Raw genomic sequence first — 27,235 nt, forward strand, 5'->3', positions numbered from 1 at the left:
TGATTAACTGGCTGAAGAGGTTAAAACGGTTGTTGAACATCTGATCTATAAGGCAATGTCTCTATTCAGAAACCTGCATCGAGTTATCACATCCATGTTTCTGTGATGCACTTGCCTAACCAATGATTAGTAAAGTATCCACTGAACCTTTTGTTGAAGAGAGAGAAGCATCCATGGAGGAATCGACGAGACATGTTTAAGCATTACAGAAATTCAGTTCAAATGTTGAATATTATATATATAATATTTATATATATATATGATTGCATTGTTGTGTGTCGTTGCATAAGACATTTTTGTATTAGCCTATCATTTTATATGAACATAACTGGAAATGCTATGCCTTGTGTTACTTCCAATTATAATCTTCTTTGAAGAATCAAGGGATGCCACTCATTGTTATTTCAATGTAAATAATGTGTATTATTTGTTTATTATTAATGTTGAAAACAATGACAAATTCCAAACAACAAGAACTTTGGGAGCGCCTTATAGGATGTAAGTGGAAGGTTGGAACGCTAGCACCATCTTGTGGCAAGACTTTCAAGAGCAGTGACCACCTGTGTGCTAGTCATCAGGAAAATGAATAATGTTTTGGATGTAAATGCACAAACAAACATGACGGTGATGATGATGTTTTATATATAGACCTACGTATATATATTCCCCCCCCCCCCCTCAAAATATTGTATTTTTATTGTTGTTGTTAATGTAATTATTATTCAAATGTTACATTTATTTAAATTGACTAATTCATAAAAATGTATATTGTAAATAAAATGTATATTGTATATTAAAAATGTATATTATTAACTGTCTGTATTTCTTTGAATTTGCTTATCTATTGGCAGAACAACTCAACCAACACATTTTAACACAGGTTTTACTAGTCAACACGCAGGCTACTTGGCTATTAGACTATAGTTTGTGAACAAAGTTCTTTGTGATGGAGTTTTCAATAGGGCGTATACATGCAGGCACTGTAGGTTAGTAATAACAATGTAGCCTATTTCTTAAAAGCAGGTGTGTCGTGCGTTCAGTGCGTCACGTGACTGCTTTCAACCTGCTGGAGGCGTGTCTTTAACTTCTCGATGTAACCTTACACGCCCAATCAGCTGGTTCCTCAAGTTCGTCCAGTGCAGTTAACAGGCAAAACTTTCTCGCATTTGCCTCCCAAGACAAATCGAGGTACGGTCAGCGACGGTTAACTTGCGGGTGTTTTCCTTTATCTTCTCGCTCAGACCTGGGGAGGGTAGCGCGGGTCAGCCATGTCTTTGGCTGATCAAAGTCAACAATGGTTCCCAACGAGCGCCCAGGTAACGGTGCTCCAGGCCAGAGGACTCAGGATAAAGGGAAAAAATGGCACCAACGACGCGTATGCCATCATGCAAGTCGCGAAAGACAAGTTTTCCACCGAGGTGGCCGAGAAGAGTGTGGCGCCAATGTGGAAGGAGCAGGCCAGCTTCGACCTGCCTCCAGCCCACCAAGGAAACGCCGAGCGCGGCACGTTACGCGTTCACGTGATGCACCGGGCGCTTGTTGGTCCAGACAAGCCGCTGGGGCAAGCTGTTGTCAGTCTGTTGGATCTCCATGAAGTGAAATCCAGAAACAAGACAGAGTAAGCGTTCCAGTACAAACAAGAGATTGAGTGCACATTATGCTATGTATATCATAATGGTGGATTCTATTTTGGAAAGTAAAGGTTATTTTGGATTGGGGTGGAGACGTTGGCCTTACTGGTTCTATTTCTTCCTGTTTACACTTGACAAAGACCCGTGTGTGTACAGGACACACACACACACACACACACACACACACACACACACACACACACACACACACACACACACACACACACACACACACACACACACACACACACACACACACACACACACACACACACATTACAGTTTGTAAAGTTGTACACATACTTTATGCATGGATTCTTGTATGTCTCTCAAAGTTAATTCTTTAATTGAAGTTGTGTTGTGTATTGTCTCCAAAACATTGACCATTCAAGTTGTGTTGTGTTGAGGCTGCAAAAAAACTTTCCTTCAGTTCTTTGGTTTAAATCCAGCTCAAGGCCAGCCTTGCATTCCTGTCTGCTTTGTGGTGAAAAACAAACTATGTGGGCCGGACTTGAAGTGTGCCGTGAAATGTGTTGTGTGGGCAGCGCCAGGCCTTGCTTGTTGCACAGGTGTTTCTATGTTTCCATAGTAATGGTTAATCTTGTTTACATTCCTTCTAGTCAATAAGGTCATCCAGTAGTGAATCCATTGAAGGGTCATCATAACATGCATCCAGTCAATGAATGTTCTTTAGGCTGCTGACATTGTTTCTAAAGCAACTTAAACCTACTTCATGTTCATTATAAATGATTTGGTTCATTGAATATGTTTTGCGTGCAGAGATATGAGTTTCAAGAAACCGGTTAAAGGCCACATTTTTGTGGAATATTTCTTTCACCAGGCTAGCAATTTGAGATCACACACAAAAGATACAATCACTTGTTTTAATGTGTGTGTGCTTTCCACACACACATTAAGGAACATTAGTGAGTGATGTAAACACAATGCAGCTCATGACAACAGCGGAAGAACCTCAGGAAGTACCATCTCCCTGATGACTCGGCGCTTGTGTCTCTAGAGGCAGATAGGTTTGGACTTTTTTGTTTATTTTCAAGAAGAGTTTCTTCTCTGTAATGTCAGACTCTGCACCGAGTGCATCAGTCGTTCCAGTGAAGACGGACGTTTTCCTTTTGTCTGTTGAATAGCAATCCTGGCCGACCTATCCCACAACAATATGAGGATAGAAACGATTGAGTTTACTTCTCTTCAAACATGAACACACGGCCTACTATAATGCATTGTGTTGCAACCAGATAATTGCTATATCTGGTTATCAGGGTCTCGGCAGGAAATGGCGAAGGAAAATCATTAGCAACCAGAAGTAAAGAGTGGTGTGTGTGTGTGTGTGTGTGTGTGTGTGTGTGTGTGTGTGTGTGTGTGTGTGTGTGTGTGTGTGTGTGTGTGTGTGTGTGTGTGTGTGTGTGTGTGTGTGTGTGTGTGTGTGTGCTCATCCAGCTGAACGTTAGAACAGGACATTATTTCTCTTGTCTTGACAGGCAACACAGCGCTGTCACCAGAGTCCTTTCGGGCGTTACGTGACTACCTGGCTACGCCTGGTTCTTTTGTTGCTTCCTCCTCGTGTCATTACGGTTCCTTTTTTATCTTCCTATTCAATGGTAGGCATCACTGAATAACAATGGGTTAGCAAGGTGTGTGACGAAACCTCGCGCTGTGCCTATTTCCGCACAAACATTTCTGCCGAAGAGAGGCTTGCTCATCGTTCATCCTTATCTATTGGCTGAGAGGGCCTAGGAAACAACCTTTCACAGCTGCCCTTCACATGGACGAGCTATCAGAGGAACTCTACTTTACCTTTTGACATATGAAATGCTTTTTCTTTGGTGTATTTGTGTGGCCTGTGCTGTGTCGTGTACCAGCCAGTAACTAATCAGATTCCTGTAGAAGGCGCCTCCCTTAGTCATGTGTAGGTGTCAAATTTAACGAGGGGGAGTCAAGTGGGGTGAGGAGGAAAGCGGTAGGCTGAGGAGGAGAGTGAGAGGCAGAGGGAGTGGAGGAGAGACCTAGGGTGAGGCGGAGACGTGGGGTGAGGAGCAAAGAGGGAGGGTGAGGAGGAGAGGGCAGGAGGAGAGAGGGAGGGTGAGGAGGAGATTCTTCCCTGACTCAGTGGGCGATGGCGTGATGCAGACAATGACTAATGTGTTGTTGTGTTGGTAGTAAAGGGTTTGCTCTGCATACCTACGTGTTTATTATGACAGACAGACCTTTACTGTAATGACCTTCTGGTCGAGAGAATAGATTGTTCCCTACAATATGACATTTACAACGTTTCCCTACAATAGATGGGGATGTAGTAGTAGAGTTGATGTATTGTTACTTGAGCCTATAATCACATTTCAGTGGATCCAACTCTTCTATTGTATCTTACTCTCTTGCTAGAAACTACAACTATTAGAAACGGGACCTACTTTAGTTTAGTCCAAAAAGACCAAACATTCATGTGATTTATGACTAACGCACGTGTGCAGACACACGCACACACACACACGCGTATCCCCCAGCCCCCCCCCCCCCCCCCCCCCATTTCCTTCCAGGCTTCAGTTGCTTGTTTGTTCAGCTCTGTGGGGGATGAACTGCTGGCCTCAGCTCTTAACCCAACAGGCCCCTTTTGAGCTGACTGTGTATTTTTATGCTGACAGTATACATTTCTGTCTTGCAAGTTGGTGAAATAATTTTGGCCATTTTGAAGGCATACAAGACGCTAGGAGTGAGAGTGTATGTCTGTAGACCTAAATGAGAAAGCCGAGGGACTGATTAGATGCTAGTTATGTACAGGTAGATATAAATGTAGTCAAATTGGTTTTCTTCCATTCGGCTTCTCCATCCGGTTCGTTGGGTTCTGCACATCAACGTCAAATATTTTCATCACAGCCATCGTTTCTGAGATTTAAGCAAAACAAATGCACCCAAACCCATGGGTTAAGTGGGTGTGGCAAAAGTAACTTATTCAATTTAATAAAAAATCAATGATGAAAATAATGTAATTAATTGAAATTGATCCACATATTTAAGCCAACGAGAAGCCTAGCGCGATTAGCATGTGTCGCACCACGGGCGCCCTAACCTGTCACAGACCTGCTCGCCTTCTCCTCCTCCAGGTGGTTCAAGCTTGTGGACAAAGGCGGCAAGGCGGACAAGGAGCGAGGGGAGGTGCTGCTGGACATCCAGTTCATGAGGAACAACATGACCGCCAGCATGTTCGACCTCTCCGGCATGGACAAGTCCAGGTCCCGCCTGGGGAAGATCAAGGACAAGCTGCGGGGCAAGAAGAAGGACGGCAGCGGCCTTGACTCGGTGTCGGCCATCGTGCCGTCGTCGTTCAGCCAGGTGCTGACTGACAGCGAGGAGGAGGTGGAGGAGGAGGAGGAGGGCGCAGCGGGCGTTGAGGGGGCTGTGGGGGCCACCAAGGAGAAGAGCGGCAAGAAGAAACTCAAGCTGAAGTCGTTGTTCTCGCACAAGTCCACCCTGAAGAAGAACATGTCCCAGTCCATGTCGTTCCTGGGCCCTCTGCCTGAGAGGAACCAGACGCTGTCTGGCAGCCGGTCCTCTGGACTCAACGTGGAGCCCTCAGAAGGTCAGAGGATCCAAGGGATCCAAGCTCTTAACTTCTACCCTCATGTCTTTTCGTAACGACCGTGCACATCCAACTCTTGCATGAGAGTTAGACTCGTACTTGTTAGCTAGAGGTTTACATTAGGGGACTTCAGCTTCAGATTAAACAAGACTTTGTTGTGCTGCTGGTGCCATGAACTAACGCTGATCTGGGACGGACTGCGTTTAGATTATCTGCACTGCATATTTGTAATAAATTGAAGTGTACTCTGAAGCTCGATACTTTGGTCCAAATGGGTCAGATCCAAAATCGTAACAAATCATGATTGATTTTAATGTGTGTTTCAAACTTGTTTCCATGTATTTATTATAGAGTGAGTTTAGATTATATTAGTTTTAATGATACACTTTGTACTCAAGTCTCTCTTGAACAAGAGACCCGGATCTTCAATAATAGTTTGTCTGGAACCCCTTCCCATTTTGTTTTTCTTTCCCTTCAGGTAAGAAGAAGTTCAAGTTTGGGCTCCACAAGCGTTCCGGAAGCAACGACAGTAAATCCTCCAAGGCCTCCGCCTCGGTGGCGGACCCGGCCCAGCATGGCGGTCCCGATGCCCCCAGGCCCGGCGGCCATGTGTACACGGAGGAGCCCACGGCCCGGGCAGGCTCCCGGGCCAGCTCCACCTTCAGCCTGTCCAGCTCCGGCCGGGGCTCCATGGAGGACCTCCACCGGGGCTCCGTGGAGGGGTCGTTCAGCTCCTACGATTCCCTCAGGGTCCCCCGGCCGCAGTCCTCCCCCTGGCTGAGCACCAAGGCAGCCGAGGAGGGAGAGGTGGAGGAGGAGGAGGAGGAGGAGGAGGAGGTGGATGTGAGTGAATACGAGCAAAGGAGAGGGAAGCAGGAAGAGGAAAAGGCCAGACAGGAGGAACAGATGAGGATAGAGAGGAGGAGAGAAGAGGAGGAGCAGAGGAAACGTCTGGATGAAGAGAGGATGAGACGAGAGGAATTGGAAAAGGGGGAGATTGAAGAACAACAGCGTAAATATCAAAGAGATGAGGAGGATAGAATGAGGAGGGAGAGGGAGGAAGAGGAGCGGTGTAGGAGAGAAGAGGTGAAAAGAAGAGAGTTGGAAGAGGAGAGAGAAAGAACAAAGAGGATGGAGGAGGAGGAAAAGTTTAGGATGAAAGAGGAAATGGTCAGAATAGAGAAAGAAAGAGCAGAGAGAGAAGAGAAGGAACGACGGGAAGAGGAACGGACCAGGTTGGAGAAAGAGGAAGAAGAGAAAATGAAGAGGGAATGGGAGGAAAAGCAAGAACGGATTAGAATAGAGAAAGAGAAGGAAAGGTTAGAAGAGGAATACGAGAGAGAAAGGGTGAGGTTGGAGAAGGTGAAGGAGGAGGAGGAGGAGAGAAGAGTTAGGGAGGAGGAGGAGGAGGAGGAGGAGAGAAGGGTTAGGGAGGAGGAGGAGGAGGAGGAGGAGAAGATGACCATGTTACAGGAGAGAGAAGAGAGACGACTGAGAGAAAAGGAATTGGAGGATGAAAGATTTAGGATGGAGAAGGAGGAGAGAAGGGTAAGGGAGGAGGAGGAGGAAAGGTTGAGTGAGATGCAGGAGAGAGAAGAGAGAAAACTGAGAGAAAAGGAACAAGAGGAAGAAAGATTTAGGATGAGGGAGGAGGAGGAGAGAAGGGTTAGGGAGGAGGAGGAGGAGAGAAAGGTTAGGGAGGAGGAGGCGAGGATGAGTGAGATGCAGGAGATAAGACTGAGAGAAAGGAGTCTAGACGAAGAAAGATTTAGGATGGAGAAAGAGAGAGGGGAGGAGGAGAGAAGGGTAAGGGAGGAGGAGGAGGAGCGGATGAGTGACATGCAGGAGAAAGAAGAGAGAAGAGTGAGAGAAAGGGAACTAGTGGAAGAAAGATTTAGGATGGAGAAGGAGAGAGAGGAGGAGGAGAGAAGAGTAGAAGAAGAAACGACTAGAATAGAGAAAGCGAAGAAACGCCAGGAAGAGGAAAGGATCTTGATGGAAGGGGAGGAGAGAAGGAGGAGAGAAGTGGCAGAGGAGGAGGAGCAGGAGGTCAAAAGGCAAGAAGAACGGGAAAGAATGAGGAGGGAGGAGAGTCTTCTTGAGGAAGAAAGGATCAAGAGGCAAGAACAAGTCAGGCGGGAGGAGGAAGAGCGTGTGCAGGAGCAGCAGAGACGGGAGGACGAGAGGAGAGGGAGTGAAGAAGAGGGAGGCGAGCTAGAGGAAGAGTTCATGACCAAAGAGACGGTGAAAAACACACCGTTTGGCCCCCCCTCCACCCACGACCCTTATCTGGGTCCAAACTCTGCGTTGACTAACAAGAGCCCCGGGGGAATAGAGTCGGCGTGTCGCAGGGTCCCCGTGCGCTCCGTCCCCACCTCCGAAGACGACGGCCCCCCAACACCTGAGGGACCCCTCGCCCGTCGGACCGCCGACGTTCCGACCGCCAGGCAAAGGTGAGTGTGTGTCCACATGGGGGGGGGGGGGGCTTCACACTCTTCACAAACACACCAGGCCTATTCATTACACGATGGACTTTCATACACAGCTGCACATATAGTATCTGCCTAGTAAAACTAGCAGTAAAATGTTAGTCGTTAGTCGGCCTTAGTAGTAAAACAAGGTAGTATCGACCATTTGAGTTATTGAGGAATAAGTCATGTTTCATGTTTACACTGATGTATTTTTGCATTTGGCACAGAAGCATACACACCAACATTATGTACATTGCACAAACATAGAGCTTAGGTAAAGCATATTCAAATGAATGTAGAATTGTATATTATTATAGCATGAAGTTTATAAACTTGTGTATATATTCTCATTTATTTAGGTTGAGGTTATGCTGCTAAATCAAAAGAAATTCCACTGCTCACTAACTTATCTAACCAGTATAGCATAACTTCAAAATCAAATGCTAACAACCAATTCTAACTTTGCAACATTCACTACAATGACCACATTGTTAAGAAATAACATTTTGAAATCAAGCTCTTGATTCTGCTATGAGATGCCCCAAGCGCATATACAAAAAACATTGGATGTTGCTAGCTGTAGCCAACTGTCGGCTACATAACTACTGCATGTGTTTTGTTTGTCTGCTTATTGAGGCCATGCTCTGCCTGTTCATTCTGCGAGGTAACTTTGAAATCCACACTTTTAAATGTGGAATCAAACAATTAAATGGGGGTAGAGTAAAATAGGGTAGTATGACAAATGTCATCGTCAGGCTCTGGTGATTGCTCCATTTTGTTCGTTTTTAGCCACTCGTGTTTCCCAATCCAATGCTTCCTCAAACTGTCCTAGTTTCTGCCTATTCAGGGAATATACTTTCCGGTGACTTTCTCCCTCCTGGGTGAAGCAATGTCACTCATAGGACAACTGTGCGCGACGGTTCCCCTTTACTATTATCAGGGAATGTTCATCTTCAAATGCTATGACAAACTATGCATTTTGGATTATGTTTGTGCGAGTGTTTCCATGTGCACGCCTTTTGTGCCTCGAGTTACATTAAGCTCATTATGTATACCCAAAAAATGCAGACTTTTTTATATGGAAGTAATTACGTTATATCAATATACATTTTACTTTTCTGACCTATTCTGATAATTTTCTAGATCAATTAAAGCACTTTGCTAAATGTTTTATAAGTATACAATAATGAATGGCTGGATAGGAATCATATGCATCATTGTGTCTTCAGCTTTCCAATCACAGTCCCATTTTTGCCAAATGTGACAACCAACCTAAACGAATACGAACTGAAACACAAAAAAGCAAATCAATGAACGTGTTCCAATCACTGAGATAATCCTTTTAATTAATCATCACAATTGTACACGAAAGGAAAAAAAAACATAACAGGCACTAAATCAGTTTCTTTACAAGTTGTCCATGGCTTGTCACTTGACACCATGAAACCTGACGGTAAATGATCTTCAACTGCTTGTTTATGCATCCTGGTGTCTAGCATCTTCTAGGGCAAAGTGTCATATTTCCTATGAGGAGGCCCTGAGATCTCGTTTCATCTCCACTAAGGGCGGTCCATGATAATAACATTATAACAGCCTGTCCAGTCCTCTAGGTATGAATGAGATTGTGTAGGACAAAGGTGTGTTACTACACTTAATCAGAAAAAAAGTGTGTAATAATGTGTAAAATGCAGTGTAATAACTAACGAGTATAGTCCGTAGACGGACAGTATAATAACTCTGAACCTACTGTAGAGTCAATAGACCTGAAACACCTGTGGAGATTTGATTTCAACTGTTGGCTTGTCATCCATTCCGCCGTCTCGTGTACACATTAGCTTAGCAACGGGTCAGTTAACTGTGTGTGTGTGTGTGTGTGTGTGTGTGTGTGTGTGTGTGTGTGTGTGTGTGTGTGTGTGTGTGTGTGTGTGTGTGTGTGTGTGTGTGTGTGTGTGTGTGTGTGTGTGTGTGTGTGTGTGTGTGTGTGTGTTTAAACTCGGTGTCGTTACAATCATATGTGATAGCGCAAGGTGTCACAAGCGGTGTGTGAGGGGAAGTGGTTGCCTCTTGCTCTGAGAGGTGAGATGAAAAAAAGGAAGGCTGAATTCGGCCTGCAGAGGTACAGTGAAAGAGAAGGAAATGTGGTTGTGTGTGACCTTTTCTTTGGTTCATTACTAGTGCATTGTCTCTCAAGTGTCTCTCCCTGTGTCTCTGGTGCATAGCATTCTGCCGACCGAGTGGAAGGTTACACTACTAGAAATGCTTACGGCTTCCGCTATTAATGAATTCTACATTAACTCAAACTAATGTACTAAATGATGTACTTAACAAATAAACGTTTGTGTTGCGTGTCCGACTCACACATTTTCTAACGCCTGTAGCCCCTTCATTTTACCAAATGACAAACCAAAAATATTGATGGTTGATGATGGTTAGATATTCTTGGTTAAATATGTGTGTCAGTCGCTTCTAAATATGTATTCATGACCTACTATTAGAACTGATAATAATTATAATGCAAGTAATGTGATTCTACTGGGATATCCTCTCTACTCCTAGTCCTGCATCGCGACGCACCCCCTCACCACTTTTCGAGCCGTCCAACCCATTCTTTGAAGAATCGGAATCCGACGAGCATTTATCGGGGAAGAAACGCCACGCCCCTCCACCGCCTAGCAACCAAGAACTTCTTCATGACAAACCAAACAACCTTTCTGTCTCCACCGTCCCTTCTGTTTCCCCACCCCCCTTTTTCTGGGGGGAATCAAGACCAGCCTTCATCTGGATGAGGGCTCTGATGGCAAGAAGGACCGCCCGCGTGCTGCTCGCACAGCTCCTCAACCTCCTAAACAACACGGACCCCAATTTGAAGAAAAAACGGTTCAAACGGTCCATGCGACTGGAGCCTTTGAGGCACCACAGCCATCCAAAAACACCAAAGGTCCAGCTCCGGCTAAACCGAACCCAAACATAACCAAGGTATCGGCGCAAGTCCATGATGGGAGGCCAGAGCATGCTCCGAGACCTGCCTTGTCCTTCAAAGATACCCGGAAGAACTCCAACGTGTCTGGTCCTCACACAGTGACGGAACCAAGACCCAGCACGTATGGAACAAACCCCTTCGACGAGGAGGATGAAGATGAGGAGGCCCAGACTCCTCTCGACACCGATGGTAGTTCTTCATCCAGAGTTAGATCGCTGAAGACGGTCCGAGCACCACCGCCCCCAGAGGACAAAGAAAGCAGCCCCGCGAAACCGAGCAGGAACGCGTGTTCAGAAGCCCGAGTCACGGTCTCCTCTAGCGCGAGACCCACGGGCCCGCCCCCAACCGGAGACGCCAGCGAGACCCAAGCCACCGTGCAGCCTCGGAGGACAGAGGCTGCCGCGGAGCAGGGAGGTAGGGCGGAGACGGCCGCCCGGCCTGCTGCAGTCGGGTCGGAGACAGGCACCGGGCCTCCTACACCCTCACAAAGGTGAGACCTCCACAGCTCTGATAGCAGTAGCCTCTCCACCCCCCCCCACCCACCGCACGGGTGTAGGTCAGAGTCCACACTATAAGCCTACCAGTAGTTCTATCAGTTGTATTCGTTGCACGATAGATGGTGGAGAAGTAGTCGTTTTGTGAACTAGTATTTTACTCGTAGTTGGGTGTGTCTGTGATTTTACGGTGCCTGGTGTTTTTCAACCATTTTAATATGGTTAGTGTCACGGTATTGAAGGTCGATGAACCACCACAATGCTTTCTCCACGTACTATACTCTTCTAATGAGGCGCACCTAGCTTTGTTTTACCTGAAGAGAGTGCTTGATAAGTGGCAGTGGATGTGTTCGATTTGTACTGCTTCTGGAGCCTACAAGGTCAGGTCGCCCACTGCAATGGTGTTGTTGGTTTGGTACTACAAGAACACACAAAAAAAACTGCTTTTTAAAAATGTGCTTTATGAGCACATTTCGACTCTTTTCCTCCTTGATCTTGTTATCAAATAATACTGTATAAAATATGAGTTGTTTGATGCAACATTATCTTTAAGGAGGAAGAACCTTGTTTTTTTTTCATCGCACTCAAGGGGGGGCCCTTGACCCCCCCTTGAGTGCGATGGGTCAAGGGCTCATGTGCCACGGAGCTCAGATGTGTCCATGTCGTTCCAGAAGTCATCCAGTAAAGCCTCTCAGAGTGTGGGAGCAGCAGTCTGCCGTCTCGTCCGTCTCAGCCACTCCAGCCTCTAACACACCGTCGGAGATCACCCGGGCCGGTCGGAACGCTGTCGCGGTGAGCCCTGGGAGCGTGTTGACCATGCGGTGGTTAATGATAATGCAGGTGAAATCAGGAAGATGACACTGTTCTACATGTATCCCATGGTATACCCCTGTCAGGGTTACTGAGGTGAGTGCGGGATTAGATTATAAATAGCCTCGTAAATCCCATTAGCAGCTGTTAAATGTTATTACTATTTTCGGCGTAGGTGTAGTTAATTTGAAGCGTGTGGTGCTCATTGTGACCGTCTGGTTCCTAGGTGAAGGAGGAAGAGGCCAGGGGTCCATTCTCTCAGCTCACCCGAGGAGAGCTCATCCTGCTGCTGCAGAAGCTCCAGGGCCAGCTGACGCAGAGGGACCACAAGATCTCGGAGCTGGAGCAGTACATAGACAACCTGCTGGTGCGCATCATGGAGGAGGAGCCCGGCATCCTGATGTCCATGAACGCTCTGAAGCACTGACTCGAGACATGTCTGACTCAAGGCGTTGGTGTCTAAACTCGATGCACGAGGCCATATGATACAGCCGATGTCTAATCATAATGGCATGATACCATTCATTTTATACACTAGATGTCTAATCATGATGTTGTGAGAGCATTTGATACAGTGGATGTCAAATCATGACGTCATGAAACGATCCCTTACAGTTGATGTCTGATCGCCGTACATGATACCATCCGATACAATTGTTGTCTAATCATGACGACATACCATCTGATGGTTTGTTTAATTATGACATCATGATACCATCTGAAACATTTGATGTCTGATCATGACATCATAAAGGCAGCACTCCTAACCATACAAGGTTGATTGAGGTTGAGGGTAAACTATTTCCACCGATATGAAGGAGAAAATCACTTGAAATCAAGCAAATGTCTAGAAATACCATTGACTCAATATAAACCAAATATACGCTGTGTATTATAAGGGATTTTTAAAGATGATCTAATAAATAAGCCTTCATAAATATGCTTTTGATTGACAACTTGATTATTTTTGTATATCCTGTGAAATAGGCCCATATACCACATTTTCAAAGAACCTTTGAATCCTTTTATTGTTTTTTGGTGTAAAAATGTATATACACAAATAAAGAAATGCATTAAATAACAGTGTTCCTCTGGTTTATAATCACGTGCGTGAATCAAAATCTGATTTTATATCAGAACTTATTAACTGAACTTAATGAAGTGGACTGCGATGGGGGGGAACTCAAACATTTACTGGTGTGTCTGGTTCTGCCTGGATGCCCGAGGCCTTGGAGATGGAGGTGTCTTTTTTCAAGGTAGGGACACACTTCCAGAGACTTTCATTATTTGGTTTGCCTACAAGAGAACCGCCAACTGTTTTTCCAGGCAGATTCCTGGCTGTGCCCACTGGGCTGTATTCTCGTGCAATACATGTGGTTGATGTAATTACGAAAATAGACCAGCGGTTGGCAGTATCTGCTTCGACGCATCTTTCTACTGAAAAGACTACAAGAAGAAGAACACCGGCCGACGTTAAAGGGACGTCAGAGGAGATATTTGTTTACCCCCTCTTTTTCCATGTGGCGTTTTCGTCAACACGTTGCACGAACAACTTTGTAGAACTTGGTAGTCAGAAGTTGGTAGTAAGTGAGACATGCTCCGCGCAGCTCGGTCGTGCCCACAGTGCGGCTCGTCAAGTGTCGTTCAGGATGATCTCTACGCGGAGTCCCAACTCGTCTGTCAGGACTGTGGCTCTGTGGTGTCCGAAGGACTTCTCGTCACGGACACGGGCGCGGGAACAGAAGGTATGCTAATGTTACTAGTCTATTCATGAACAACACATGGACGTCAACATGCATGTTTTTTAGTTAGTATTAGGAGTATTTCAATATTAATTAAGTCTGATACTATGAACTTGTTTGTGGCGCTAATCATAAATAGAAAGTAAAATAGAGATGAAAACCAATTAATACTTCCTGTTATTGTGATATGGAACACATCACTGTATTTTATTTTCTATAATCGAGGCTTATAGTTTAAAATAAATTAACTTTTTGTACATAACCTTCCTTTTAGATGTTCGATATAGTCACAGCACAGCTCAGTCAAAGGTGCCCTGCAGAAATCTGATAAAGGGTAAGTAAGAGTATTAAAGTTGGCCTAATACAAGTCTTGTTTTATGGTGTCATGTTAAGTGGGACCACATATTTATTATATTATTCGTGTGTGTGTGTGTGTGTGTGTGTGTGTGTGTGTGTGTGTGTGTGTGTGTGTGTGTGTGTGTGTGTGTGTGTGTGTGTGTGTGTGTGTGTGTGTGTGTGTGTGCGCACACGCGGTTTTGTTATTAACATTGTCTTTTAATATTGAATGATAATGCAACACATGATCATCCGCGCCGTCCTTCCTTCAGGACTGCAGCGTGTGCGAGCGTTGTGCCGCATCCTACGGCTCAGCTACGATGTGGAGGAACTGGCGGAGGTTTACTTCAGGCAGGCGTACACCCACGCCAGCTTCATCCACGTCACGCTCGCCAAGAAGGAGGCGCTGGTGGGCTGCTGCGTGCTGGTGAGCTGCCGCCTGTGCAACTGGCCCCTCGCCCTGGGCACCATCAGCGGCCTGGTGGAGACGGACCCCGCGCTGGTGGGAGGGGTCTTCAAGCAGCTGGAGAAGGTCCTGGACGTGGAGGTCCCCAAGAGCAGCATCACCTACGTGCTGGAGGCCCACTCCCGGGAGTGAGTACTCGACCCGCTCGTAGCGTAGATGTGGTCAACGTTATCATAGATGGGGTGCATCGTTGAACATGACAAGTAAACAGTAGGGTTATGTTTCAGTGATATGCAGATGATTAGTTGTAGGGTGATTTATAATTTATCTTGTTCTCTTCAATCAGTTTAAAGGAGAATTTCACCGGTGGAGACGTGAATCTGTATTGAAAGTGGGTCATATATTTAGTTGAAGAGTAACATAAATTTCAAATTTCGTGCCTTCTTGACCGAGAAAAGGCAGATATTGACTTTTTGGCACTTGCGGATTGAAAACGACATCTCCCACAATGCCAATCTGCGTTCACTCCCTGAGGGACGTAGCATAACAGCCAATCAGAGTTCACTCCCTGAGGGACGTAGCATAACAGCCATTCAGAGTTCACTCCCTGAGGGACGTAGCATAACAGCCAATCAGCGTTCACTCCCTGAGGGACGTAGCATAACAGCCAATCAGCGTTCACTCCCTGGGGGACGTAGCATAACAGCCAATCAGCATTCACTCCCTGCAGTCCAGCGTGAACAGCAGCATGGAGGAGAAGTGATTGTTGCCGTTTGCGGACTCCCGGAGCTCTATATCTAAATAATATCATTTCTATATAATATCATGGCCGAAAGCTGTGTGCCCCTCAACAGCAGGCAGCGGGGCTCCGGCGGAAGACAAGCGCGGGCAACAATCCCTTTCTCCTCCATGTCGCAGCTCTGTCTACTTCAGGTTAATGTGAAAGTGGAAGCATCAGAGACGTCGGAGAACCCAACGCAGTCATTTTAGATTCATAATAGTCTGGAGGCGCACACAGCTTTTGTGTGCGCCTCCAAAAAACACCATTATATTAGTTTTGTGATCGTTTGACGCTAAAATCGAAATCCAGATCGAAATCCGATTAATCGCCCAGCCCTAGCGGGAAGTGTTAGAGGTCGATAGGGATTTCTCCAGTCTCTGGGGGAAATTATGGAATGAAAAAAAAAATTCCCTTTTAAGAAATTCAAATCGGATGAAACATTATTTCATTCACGCGTCTATTTTGTTGACCGATGGGCATTACCTCAGTCTCAGGGTGAGCATTGCATCAATACCTACCGGGACAAATCCACCTCTCCCATCTCACAGGAAGGCTTAGAAATGGTTGCCAATATGGGATTAAGAATAATAGGCCTTTAGAAATTATATGTATTGACAAAGTGGCAAATATTTCAACTTCCTCCCCTTATGACGTTACTGTTCTGTGATTCTATTATTTGGGAATTTAACAGCTACATGAACAGCTCCAGAGTCCAAAAAGCTATCCAAATTGTTCTCAAAACAAATGTTCTGCTTTATAGATCTAAAAGCCGTCTGTGTTCTGGCCCTCACTCTTTAACTGATCCCTCCAGGTACAAACTGAGCAGCGCTCACGTCCCGGAGGAGCTGGCCGAGACCTCGGCGGACCTGGCCAAGCGCGCCGTGGCGCTGGTGGAGCTGGCCACGGACAGCTGGATCGTCACGGGCCGCCACCCGGTCCCCATCATGATGGCGGCCATCTTCCTCAGCTGGCAGTCGCTGAGGCCCACCAAGACGCGCCTGCGCTACTCCCTGAACAAGTTCTGCCGGCTGTCGCACATGCCCCTGAACAAGACGGCGGCACAGCGAGTGGGGGAGATGAGGGAGGTGCTGTGCCGGCTGGGCCAGGAGATCCCCTGGCTGAGCGGGGGGGCCCCGGACGACGTGGCTCTGCACGTGGAGGACATCCTGCAGCACCGCCACGCCCTGCTGAGGGAGGCCCTGCGCACCCACGAGGCAAGCCAGAGGGCCGAGGAGGAGGAGAGCCAGGGGGCTGAAGAAGAGGAGGGGGAGAGCCGGGGGACTGAAGGGAGAGCCAGGGGACTGAAGGGGAGAGCCAGGGGACTGAAGGGGAGAGCCCGGGGGCCCAAGAGGACAGACGGGGGACCCAGGAGGAGACCCAGGGGAATGGAATCCAGCCCAGCACCGTAGACCCCCCACCACGAGCCCCCGGCCATCAGCCCGACGGGACGGATTCACCGCCGGAGCCGTGCACGCTGAAGGCCGTAAATGGAGATCCTGAGGAGGGCGGCGAAACGCAAGGTACCCAGGAGCAACGGCCGGCGGTCCACTGGGGCAAGAGGGCGATGTTCGCCCCGCCCTGCGCCCGCCACGCCAAGGTCTGTAGGACGGATGCTTCGCGGTGGGCCGAAGTGAACGGAGACGAGGAGATTTCCGACAGCGAGATCGACTCGTACATACGCAGGCCTCAGGAAGTGAGGGACTACCTGCAGACGCAGCAACAGCTCCTCGCCGCCACCGAGGACCAAGAATGTTCCGGAAAGAAGTGAAGGATGTTCCTGGGCATGTTCAGTGCACTTTAATTTGATTATTTTTTGCCTACACTGATGGAAATACTGTATATTAATAACTTTTCTTCAGTTTGAACATTTGCTGGATTTTGTTTGAATTGTGCGCAATTGCCACTAAAGTGAGTTTCTGTTTTTCTACAATTACCTTAAAATAAATAACTTTTTTTCATTGATGGTACCACAAAGATTTCCATGTGTTTCCAAGGTTTGAGCAGTGTTTTGTGCTTTGGGCAGCATGTTGAACCTAATATTGCTGTGACATTATATTTTGTAGTCCAGGGGTGTTACAAACAGGTGATCAGAGGGTGCTGGTAGCCATGCTGTACTGTGAACAGTTTGACAACATCCATTATACACTAGAAAGCAGCTCAGCGAAAGGGAATATGACCTTGTGGGTAGTGGTGCCGAGATGATGCCTCATGATGCCGAAACGTCAAAGCCTCGCAGCCAGATGAACCACCGAAGTGGTTCGACCTCGAAGCTTTAAATGAGTACGCTAGGGACACCTAGTGGTGAATGAAATTATGATGAAAGAACGCCCAGCCCAAAATGTGATGTTTGCTTCGTACAAAATCAAAACATTGGAATTAAAGTCATTTCAGTGATACGTGTGAGGGTGCCGTTCATAAATATCTCCCGAGCTCAAGGTAGAAAAATAAATCATTTGACAAAGAATTAAAGTAGGCATCCCGGGCAAAATAGGTCTTATCAACTACAGTAGCCTAATAATTGTAATAATACAACTGCATGATGACAGTGATTAATTCAATTGCCATTAAAGTGATCTTGGAACTGGGTTGTGTTATTTTTGTAAATGATGTGGCAATTGTGAACCCATATCGCGGAACAGCCCAAGATGAATCCGCGAACGTCACGCTACGTAATTTCGCCTACGTGAATCCTACTCGATACGGAGCTTCGCTGGGGGGAGGAGTCGAGGTACTCCACACACGCCCCGATGCCTCGACCAAAACCATAACATCACTACTTGGGAAGACACTGGGGTAACAATTAATTCATGTAGATGTAATTGCTATAATAAATACACATTCTTGAGTGTAACGCTTTAATAGGATATTCTGAAAGAGGGATTGTTATGTAGTAAATAAACATTTAACATCATGAATATTTTTACACCAGAAGAACTGAGTGCAGATTCATGTCTTCAAATGAATTCAACATTTCTGGGATGTAGAAAATAATCAGCAATAATGAGTCACGGAAGGTCATATGCCTGATTGTCTGATATAGTAGCACCTAATCAAGTTTCATTATTCTAAACTTAACGATAAGCATATTGTATTTTACATATTCTGAAATGATAATACTTGATGTTAACGAGTACGGTTGGCCAAGTTAATCACTAATCTGTTTTGTATTTAGATTGAGTCTGGCAGTGTCGTAATACTAATGTTATATAATCATTCAGGGTACAGTACCAGGCAGTGGCACTGCGTTGCTAGATTTTGAACTGAAAACGTAATTTAAGGAATACGGACCGTTTCGCTTCAAAAGTCTCACGAGATGTTAGACAAGTCTCACAGACTAGAAAGCTGCGGTAAACCTCCCTAGTGGACAAACGTGGAACACACATATGGGCTGATGGTGTGCATGATCTATGAAGCTTCCACCTTAAATAGATTAGACCGTACTTTGCTGGCCTCCTAATCATGCTTCAGTACTTTATTAAAAGGTAATTGGATCAGACGAGTCTATGGGAGCAAAAAAAAAAAGTCTCCCAATTATACAAATGGATTTTTATCACGAGGCGGTGGTGAACATCCATCCGAACGGGGTCAATAGATAAACACAAAAGGTGTCAAATGTCACTGTTTTTTTATTAGCGGATACAACAGCGAAAAGGTATCTTGTGTATAGGTGAAATGCCAGGGGCCGATTGTAAACGCAGGGTGTAAAATAATTGAATTTCCGAGCAACCAAACAACATGGCTGACTCCGGCTTCTACTTGTCTTCTCCACATAACTCCAGCAGGATCTTGCGGTAGTCCCCGGATGTGTCGCCCTGCCAAAATCAAACAGAATCCCAAGAAAAGCTTTAAAAAAAAGTGAAACACAAGAAACATAGTACCAATGCAATCGTCTAAAGTCAACACCTGATTTGTTAAGCAAATAGCCTTCTCTTTGTCACCATTCCAGACCAACAAACGTGGACAAACGTGGCAATCACCAAGAAGAAGTAGCCTGGCCTGGCCCGCTTAGGTATTTCTGCTCAATTTGAATTTCCCTTCAGTACTACGCCTGGGTCTGCGGTATGTTAGTGGGTTTTCAACCCACAAATTATCTGGGTCCAATCAGCGAACAGAGGGAGTGGCTGAGAACAATGCTTTAAAGTCAGCTCTCGTTGAAAGACATCTTCACACACGGTGTTTGGTTTGTTAACAGCCTGCGCGTAACGTGATTGCCGGCCAAACGTTAGCGATTGGTTATGGCAGATCCAGAGTGGCACTGGGCCGATCCAATAGTTTTAAACTACAACGGACACCCGCCTTCAAGTGAGTTAACGTTTGTCAATTGAGTAGGTCCAGACTCTCTGTGCAAATGAAATTAGGTATGAGAGTCTGGTAGGATCAGTTGAATAGTCACCTTGATAAAGGAGTAGAGGGTCTTCCCATACATCTTGAAGAACTCCACCTTGATGTCCAACATGTCGATCTCGGCTCGTGCCACCATGGTCCTGATGAGGACGCTGTCTGTGGTTCCCATGCCCTGGGAGGAAGTGGGCGTTAAAAACTGGGACTTCAACTCACTAGCAAGAAGAACACCTAACTCTCTCGCTCGCTCTTTCTCCCTCTCTCCCTCTCTCTGATTGATTTATTGGTACGATGGCTGGGCAGGTGGAGAGGCTGCTATAGAGGCTGTGTTGGACTTGGTTTGTCAAGTTCATAATATGTTAGCAATTCTGTGGGAATTTACCTAGCTCACATAGTAAGCCTTATTTTGAGAACTGAATTCAGCTCTGCTGTGTGATTCAATTAGAATGGCATTGATGTAAACCTATCCCTCGTCAGTCACGCTATTATGTGTCTGCTGTGCTGTCTTAGCTTGGGTGGTTTTTTTAAGTGACCACAAATATCGCCATAGTCTAAAAGGTATACACTGCCTTGGGTCATTTCATCCATTATGTCCTTGTCGCTGTTTGACTTGTGGGAGGAATGCGGTGGGAGGAATGCGGCTGTTGGATTTGCATGCCATTTTTAGTGGAGCTCTGAATATAGAAGTAGGGGTTTAATGGCTGGGGTGAATGGCATTGGATGGTTATGGTGAATGTTTTTCTGTCTGGGGTGGGGTCGGGTACGAATAAAGCCTGGATTACATATCAGGGAATTCAGATGGGTTAGGGTTAGGTGAGTCCAGAGGAAATTATATATAAATATCTATACATATAGACAGACATATTGACACACAGACACACCCATTATTACATAGTAAATTGAGAGGTCAAACTCCTACCTTCATTGATTTGTACAATCGCTCAGCGAAGAACGCTGGCTTGTTCTTCAGACATTTCACTGCAATAAGGAAAAACACACAAAAAAAATACTTTTAACATTGCAATGATCTTGCTGAAACCCGCCGTCCATTTCACTAGCCAGCCATGTCGAGCCCTGCAACGTTGCATGAAATTCCCCATACACCACAACACTATTCTACACCGTCTCAGAAGGTCCACCCCTCTTGTGCGCAGCTGACAACAGCGTTAGCCGCTGCCCGGACGGAGCTCCGCACGTCCACACAAAACGAGGAAGTGGCATACCCTCAGGTTTGGCCGGGACTGGCCCAAACCATGTACTTTCTGAATGACAATATTATTTTATAAATCGTGACCCAAATGGCATAATGACTGTGTTCCAGATCTTCGACACAATACCAAAACGTTTCACTTAAAGCAGCGTAACAGACCTATGGCCAAGAAGACCTCCTCCAGACTGCCAGACATCTCGCGCTTGATGCTGTCCTCGATGTCCCGTCCAGACACCTTCTTGTACTCCTCGAACACTGCAACACCCAGGGGAACGGGGTGTGGGTTATTTTATATTTGGTGTTATTTTATACAAGTGTTATTCATATGAAGGTTATACAATAGAAGGGTTATTTTGTATAAGGGGTTCTTTTCTATAAGGGGTTATTGTTAGTGTAAGTCTTATTTATGTAAAGGTTATACAATAGAAGGATTATTTTGTATAAGGGGTTCTTTTCTATAAGGGGTTATTGTTAGTGTAAGTCTTATTTATATAAAGGTTATACAATAGAGGGGTTATTTTGTATAAGGGGTTCTTTTCTATAAGGGGTTATTGTTAGTGTAAGTCTTATTTATATAAAGGTTATACAATAGAAGGGTTATTTTGTATAAGGGGTTCTTTTCTATAAGGGGTTATTGTTAGTGTAAGTCTTATTTATATAAAGGTTATACAATAGAAGGGTTATTTTGTATAAGGGGTTCTTTTCTATAAGGGGTTATTGTTAGTGTAAGTGGTATTACTATAGGATATATAATATCAGGTTTATATAATACCTTTGAGCAGGTGGTTCCGGTTCCTTACACAGAGCACAGTGAGGAACTTCACTTCATCCGTTCCCCAGCGAGCCTCCCCTGCCTCGAAGATATCCTAACAGGACACCAGGGACACGAGCGTCAACCACCACCACCCACAACACAGGGACATCCAGATACTCAGAGTGGCGGTGGTTAATCTACCTTAGCGTCCTGGACCGCCAGCGCCGGGTCCACAGCAGTGCCCTCGTCGCGCCCAGCCTGCCCAATCGGATCACAGCGACAATGTTATCCCTAACACCCAATACATTAACTTCACATCAATTAAATCCTGCTAAACCCTATTTTTTTAGCCCCGAAAACCCTTTTTCCTCCAAAAATGGTTTTAGAAGCACGGATAATCTCTACCACAATTCAATGGGCCCTCACCGCATGTTAATCCTCAAATAAATCCCACAAGGTGTTTGACTTGCATTGGCCAACAAAGTGAATTCAAAATAAGTACGGCGTGTTGTGACACTTTCCTGAACTAAAACATTAGTTTATAAAAAAATATGCCTCTTATTTTGTGGGGTGAATATGCTAATAATGATGCTAACATTTGGCATCACGTTATGTTCACTCACCGTTAGCAAGGACACAAGAACTCTCTGGAACATTCCAGAAGTGTCTCCACAAACATCATCTTCCAGGCTATTGTCATGTTCTAGAAACAAAAACACAAACACACAAAAAAGTCAAATGCTTGCCCTTTACAAATAAAGGACACAACAATAGACTGCAAAGGGTTAGAGAGCCATTACTATCATGAATAATTGATGTTGCAGTTTGCTTTCAAACTGTATTTCTCTGTCTCATGCTAAACAAAGGCAAGGAGACTGATGCATAATATCCGATGTCAGATGTCAGATATATTTACACACACACACAGTCTTTTACATCATGAAATTATATTTTCATGATGGAAATGTATTTCATTACAAATTGCTGTGATGTATCGTATAGCCCTTTGACTGTAGTAGTACAATATAAATTAAGAGGATTAAGCAACACCATCGTCATCCTACACAAGCCATGTGCACCAATAGACATTTGACCCATTGTTCATGTTAAACAATAATTACAACACGATACTCACTTTTCTTGTAGACCAGATTGATAATTTTGACTTCCTCGGTTGTCCTTGATGCAAGAATATCAATGAGAGCGGCCTCTTCTGTTCCGGCACCCTAGGATCAGAGATATGGTATTATAGATTGCTATTGGATACACAAACATATAATACACCTGGATAAAACCAACGCCGAACAAACCATTACCAATGCTGGATGAGTGAGATGGAAACACAATAAAATGCCTTTACAAAAACAGTTAACAAAATACAATTGATGATAAAAGTCATATGGACAACCTAAAAAGGAAAATCATAACAAGCTATAACAGAACAAAGATAGTTTTATATTGGTTGAAATAACTTATTTTCCACCTATAAAATAGTCTGTTCCGATAGACCCTTTCACAGAGTAGTCATTGTAGGCCGAACAGTACACGGGTCACAAATTGACCACGGACCATCTGCCTTTTGTACACAAAAGAAGCAGGCCTGTAATTAGTGTTACGAGCGACCCCGGGGTTGGTCCTACAATGACACGTCTGTGAGAAGGGTCTAAGGGTTGGACAGTAGATTGTCATTGAGACCTTCATTGAGGTCCTCAGCTCATGGGCATCGTAGACGGGCGCCAGCATCAGAAGACCCAGGACCACCTTCTGGAAGTTCCCGCTCAGCTCAGAGTCCAGGTCATCTGCTAGGCTCTAACAGGGGAGCAGTGAACCATGGTAAACAAAGCTCCGTTCATGCTTTATTTGAAGAGATGTCGGCCAATTCCCCTTAATTCCCGTTAATAAGTTACACAGAAAAAGCTCAGTTCATGCTTTATTTGAAGAGATGTCGGCCAATTCCCGTTAATTGTTGCAGTTCTTATTCAGATTACTCGTTTTGATGGTAAACAAAGAAGACAAAATAACATAATTAGGACTAAGACTTAAGGTTAATTATACCTATGGTAAGTGCTTTAACTTTGTTAGAGGGAGTCAACTTGCATGATGAAGTACTACTAAACCAATACTACAACACAAAATTCAGAATTATTCTACACATGTAACCTTCCTCAAGGTGGGAACCATGTCTATTTGGTGTGTACATATAGAAAACGGTCATTGGTGCCGTGTTTCCCACAGGGCGTGTTCTGCAAGGAGAAGCTGTAGAACAACGGTATGACCTCAGACTGGAGACTGTTGACTGTGACTCACTTTTTCTACCCACGAGGATTCTCACTTCAAATCTTTTCCCTCTCGGTGGCTTCCTCATTCCTTTTCTGACATTTTAAGTATACACTGCTCCGTTAGTGTATCGAACCAGATGACCCTAGGAACCATAATTTCCCCCTTTACTCGATCCAAAGGTGTCCTTTAGAAAGACAACCTTTGTCCTTGACTCTATCTCTGCTAACGCTGCATAGTAGGCATGTGTTTCCTTTCACATAAATGGTTAACTTCCCACATTCGTATCTACAAGACCGCACTGAGCCACACCCATTGTCTGCCTTTGGGAGTATTAACTCTTCAACGGTTCTGTTCGGTTGTCTGTCTTGGGCGGGGCTTCACAGTAACACAACTATTTAACGAGGAGTCCAAACACTCACCTTCCCCACTTGCTGTTTGTATTGTTCTTTGATAAGTTGCCTCTGGGCGATTGTACGGCGGGCAAGGACCTCGATGAGAGCTGCCTCATCAGTGCCTGAACATTAACATATAAAAACATCCCACACACACACGCGCACACGCACACACACACAGTCTGTCAGAAAGTATAACACTGCTGCTTTGCGTATCAGTTCAAATGGGAGTCCGAACAACATTTCCCTCCCACTCTGTAACTGTAGCAACAATGAAACCATTCAGCAATAAAAAAGTGTAAAACTCTAACCAAAACTTTTCAAGACACAATTTCAGTTCCTATGCCGACTGCAGTGTCAACAAAAAACAGAAACCCAATGTCTGCAAGGTCGGCTGCATTATGGAACAATCCTACAACCGGTCAAAAGTTCCATAGGACCTGCCCGTTTTCTAGCCTACATGCACACAGTTTAGCTTGTAGTAAGCAGAACTGTATTTGCCCGTATCCTAGCTACTAAACATGGTTGCTGCTGCGATCACCACAGCCATAAGCAGCACTGTGTCAGTGGTTTACCAATTTTTACTGACCTAGTGGGAAGGTTCTTGGTCTTGTAGCTGGTTGTAGCTGGTTACTGTAGCTACATCAAGCTAACATGCTGTCCGGAACAGTTTTGACTCATCCAGCTGCCTACCTTCTGTTGTCAATGAGTCCAGCAGGACCATCAATCAAATCCAGAGCCCTGTAAAGACTGGGGAGACCAGGCTCTTACTCTGAAAAAGGGACCTTTATAGGGACTGCCCATTTAATGTAGGGAATTAGCTAACTCTGAAACAGTCAATGACCATCAACCCTGTGAAATTAATAAATCAATAAAAAACATTGAATCCTACCAAAAAAAGAACACCAGAAGCTAATGGTTCGTCCTCCATCGTTTCCCATCATGTGTATTCCATTCCAATGTTTAAAGGTTAAGGTGAGTTCTTAAATCGTTTTCTATCAAGTATATTCCACTGTCATATCAAGGGTTAAGGTGAGTTCTTAAATTGTTTCCCATCATTCTATTCTCAAATTTAAGCTCTCATTTAGGGTCTGATTATAATCCTCCTGAAAAGATGAGGTTGCAGAGATTAGAAGAGAAAGGCTTCATGAGAAAACGCCTAAAATAGGCAAAAGGACCAATCAATAATTATTTCTCCTCAGGGAACAACAATAACAACAGCACCAGTTAGCGGAGACTGATTCCTGAGTGTCTCTTACCGGTCCCCTTCATGGCTTCTCTGAGTCTCTTGATATCTTCCTCCACTTTAAAGCCAGCCGCCTCTGTCACTGCGCCACGCTGACCAATCTGTTAACCAACACAACACTGCTCAGTCCTCATGGGATAGCCTAGTTGGTACTTTTATTATGACGACATGACTCACCATCATCTCACACAGGTTTGCAATATTTACATTCTTTACACATGTTAGCTTTCGTGGACTTTGATGTGTGGACATCAAGTAGTGACTTTTACTTTTGAATGCAGTTCTATTCTTAGAAATGAGCTTCACTGCAATTTCTCATAAGGTTTTACGGTTGTGATTGGGCAGTTTTTACGATGAATGCATGAAGCCATGTGCAAAGCTTATTTAAAATTCAGTCCAACACCATTTACTACATGCCACTTCCTCACTTTCATACTCTTCTCCAGTCGTCTGTGCTTTCTACTTACCGCTGCCATTGTGATGAAAGCTGATTTAGCGTTCCAAACTCGAGAGGGATTCTGCAAGAAACGCAAAAGGCAACTTAATCAAATGTGCGTTCCAGTCTAACAACCCTCTGGCCTGGCTGCTGGTCTAGTTAAAGCAGGGTGCTCTCTCATTAGACAGAGGATAATACGCCTCCAAAACAGGAAGCCTCAAACACAGGATCGGGTTATGAAGCCCGGCTAATATCTTACGTCTCACGTTTTCCTATTGTTAACCCCAAGCAATAATTAATGCCATCCTCTTCGGGAAGGGCTTTCCTCAGTGAGGAGTTCTTTGATGGACATTTTTGAAGTTATTTAAGTGGAAAGACAAAAGGGTTTGTGGAGCAACAGCTGTACCCACTGGAGTGAAGAGAGCTGCTTATTGGTTTATCTTAGCTGATTCACATGAGAATAATTATAAAGACATATTTACAGATTGCAATGTGCAGACAAACCAGTACAAGCAGCATTGGATGAGTTCTGCAAAATCCCATTTGGTTATCACATGACCTTTGCCATTTCTGAATGCATAGAATAACTTTTTTAGGTTTAATGAACAGCTAAAGGTTATTTTTAACCTGGGAAGAAGGTTGGGCTATAGTTCATCAATGTTTTCTATGTCAAGAGGAGTTAGGGATTCCACACTGTTTTCTGCTCAATTATTCTTCTGAATTAAAATATGAATTACGTTACATATCATGGCATCCTTCCTCATTGACTTTATAAACCAAACAAATTGTAGTATACAACACCTTCTATTCAATACGGAAATTAATTTGGCAATGGAGAATAATGAATGAGCAAAGGATCAGCCATGGATCGAAAACCTAAATCAACTTGGTATGTTGTAATTTTTCAATTTCTTCCCATTGTTCTGATCGTTGACTCGGCTTATGTTTGCAAAGTAGGGTTCGAGTTCGGTAGAGACACAAGTCTAGATATAACCGTAACCTCACCCACCAAACACATTAGATAACATAAATCACATATCTTCTAAAAAAAAGTCGATAGTTTATCAAACTTTATAAAGAACGATTGAAAGAAGGGTATCAGTTAATGACTAGGTTAGTACGGAGCTTGGAACATGGACACGCCCTTACAAATATGTTGCAATAACTATATTTATACATCGATTTAACTTTTGAGAAAACGAATAGAAAGATGATAATTCCCAATGATAATAGATTACCTCTTCAGAAGACGGACAGTCGGCCGAAACGTCAGAGGGTTGAGGACTGGACGAGTGAGATCCAGGAAACCAATTATATAACCTTTCATTCTCAG

General features: G+C 44.7%; 3 protein-coding genes across 3 annotated transcripts; 2 read left to right on the plus strand and 1 right to left on the minus strand.

Moving 5' to 3' along the window:
- Positions 1–1,055: 1,055 nt before the first annotated feature.
- On the plus strand, positions 1,056–13,352 carry LOC130381104 (rab11 family-interacting protein 1-like). Its single transcript, XM_056588538.1, has 5 exons — positions 1,056–1,618; positions 4,748–5,223; positions 5,702–7,676; positions 11,840–11,960; positions 12,205–13,352. The coding sequence occupies exons 1-5, from the start codon at positions 1,269–1,271 to the stop codon at positions 12,403–12,405; spliced, it is 3,123 nt and encodes a 1,040-aa protein (XP_056444513.1). The 5' UTR covers positions 1,056–1,268; the 3' UTR covers positions 12,406–13,352.
- A 99-nt stretch (positions 13,353–13,451) lies between these two features.
- Positions 13,452–17,868, plus strand: LOC130381118 (transcription factor IIIB 50 kDa subunit-like). Its single transcript, XM_056588558.1, has 4 exons — positions 13,452–13,723; positions 13,995–14,054; positions 14,329–14,650; positions 16,055–17,868. The coding sequence occupies exons 1-4, from the start codon at positions 13,573–13,575 to the stop codon at positions 16,650–16,652; spliced, it is 1,131 nt and encodes a 376-aa protein (XP_056444533.1). The 5' UTR covers positions 13,452–13,572; the 3' UTR covers positions 16,653–17,868.
- A 983-nt stretch (positions 17,869–18,851) lies between these two features.
- anxa4 (annexin A4) lies at positions 18,852–27,227 on the minus strand. Its single transcript, XM_056588557.1, has 13 exons — positions 27,141–27,227; positions 25,934–25,984; positions 25,480–25,567; positions 24,248–24,342; positions 23,244–23,357; positions 22,684–22,774; positions 22,172–22,251; positions 21,750–21,806; positions 21,567–21,660; positions 20,954–21,049; positions 20,504–20,562; positions 19,637–19,759; positions 18,852–19,055 (listed from the first exon to the last, which is right to left on the minus strand). Exons 2-13 carry the CDS (start codon positions 25,940–25,942, stop codon positions 18,996–18,998), a joined length of 966 nt encoding a protein of 321 aa, XP_056444532.1. The 5' UTR covers positions 25,943–25,984; positions 27,141–27,227; the 3' UTR covers positions 18,852–18,995.
- Between the last annotated feature and the right edge of the window lie 8 nt (positions 27,228–27,235).

This window comes from Gadus chalcogrammus, chromosome 4 (genome assembly GCF_026213295.1).
Source record: "Gadus chalcogrammus isolate NIFS_2021 chromosome 4, NIFS_Gcha_1.0, whole genome shotgun sequence".
In the NCBI taxonomy this organism is placed as follows: domain Eukaryota; kingdom Metazoa; phylum Chordata; class Actinopteri; order Gadiformes; family Gadidae; genus Gadus; species Gadus chalcogrammus.

Coding starts and splice junctions, on each gene's coding strand:
- LOC130381104 (XM_056588538.1), top strand. CDS start 1,269: ATGTCTTTGGCTGATCAAAGTCAACAATGGTTCCCAACGAGCGCCCAG. Junction 1,619..4,747: donor AAATCCAGAAACAAGACAGA/GTAAGCGTTCCA, acceptor CTCCTCCTCCAG/GTGGTTCAAGCTTGTGGACA. Junction 11,961..12,204: donor CCGGTCGGAACGCTGTCGCG/GTGAGCCCTGGG, acceptor TCTGGTTCCTAG/GTGAAGGAGGAAGAGGCCAG.
- LOC130381118 (XM_056588558.1), top strand. CDS start 13,573: ATGCTCCGCGCAGCTCGGTCGTGCCCACAGTGCGGCTCGTCAAGTGTC. Junction 14,055..14,328: donor CTGCAGAAATCTGATAAAGG/GTAAGTAAGAGT, acceptor TCCTTCCTTCAG/GACTGCAGCGTGTGCGAGCG. Junction 14,651..16,054: donor CTGGAGGCCCACTCCCGGGA/GTGAGTACTCGA, acceptor TGATCCCTCCAG/GTACAAACTGAGCAGCGCTC.
- anxa4 (XM_056588557.1), bottom strand. Junction 23,358..24,247: donor ACAAACAGCAAGTGGGGAAG/GTGAGTGTTTGG, acceptor CTCCCCTGTTAG/AGCCTAGCAGATGACCTGGA. Junction 20,563..20,953: donor GGAGGTCTTCTTGGCCATAG/GTCTGTTACGCT, acceptor TCCTTATTGCAG/TGAAATGTCTGAAGAACAAG.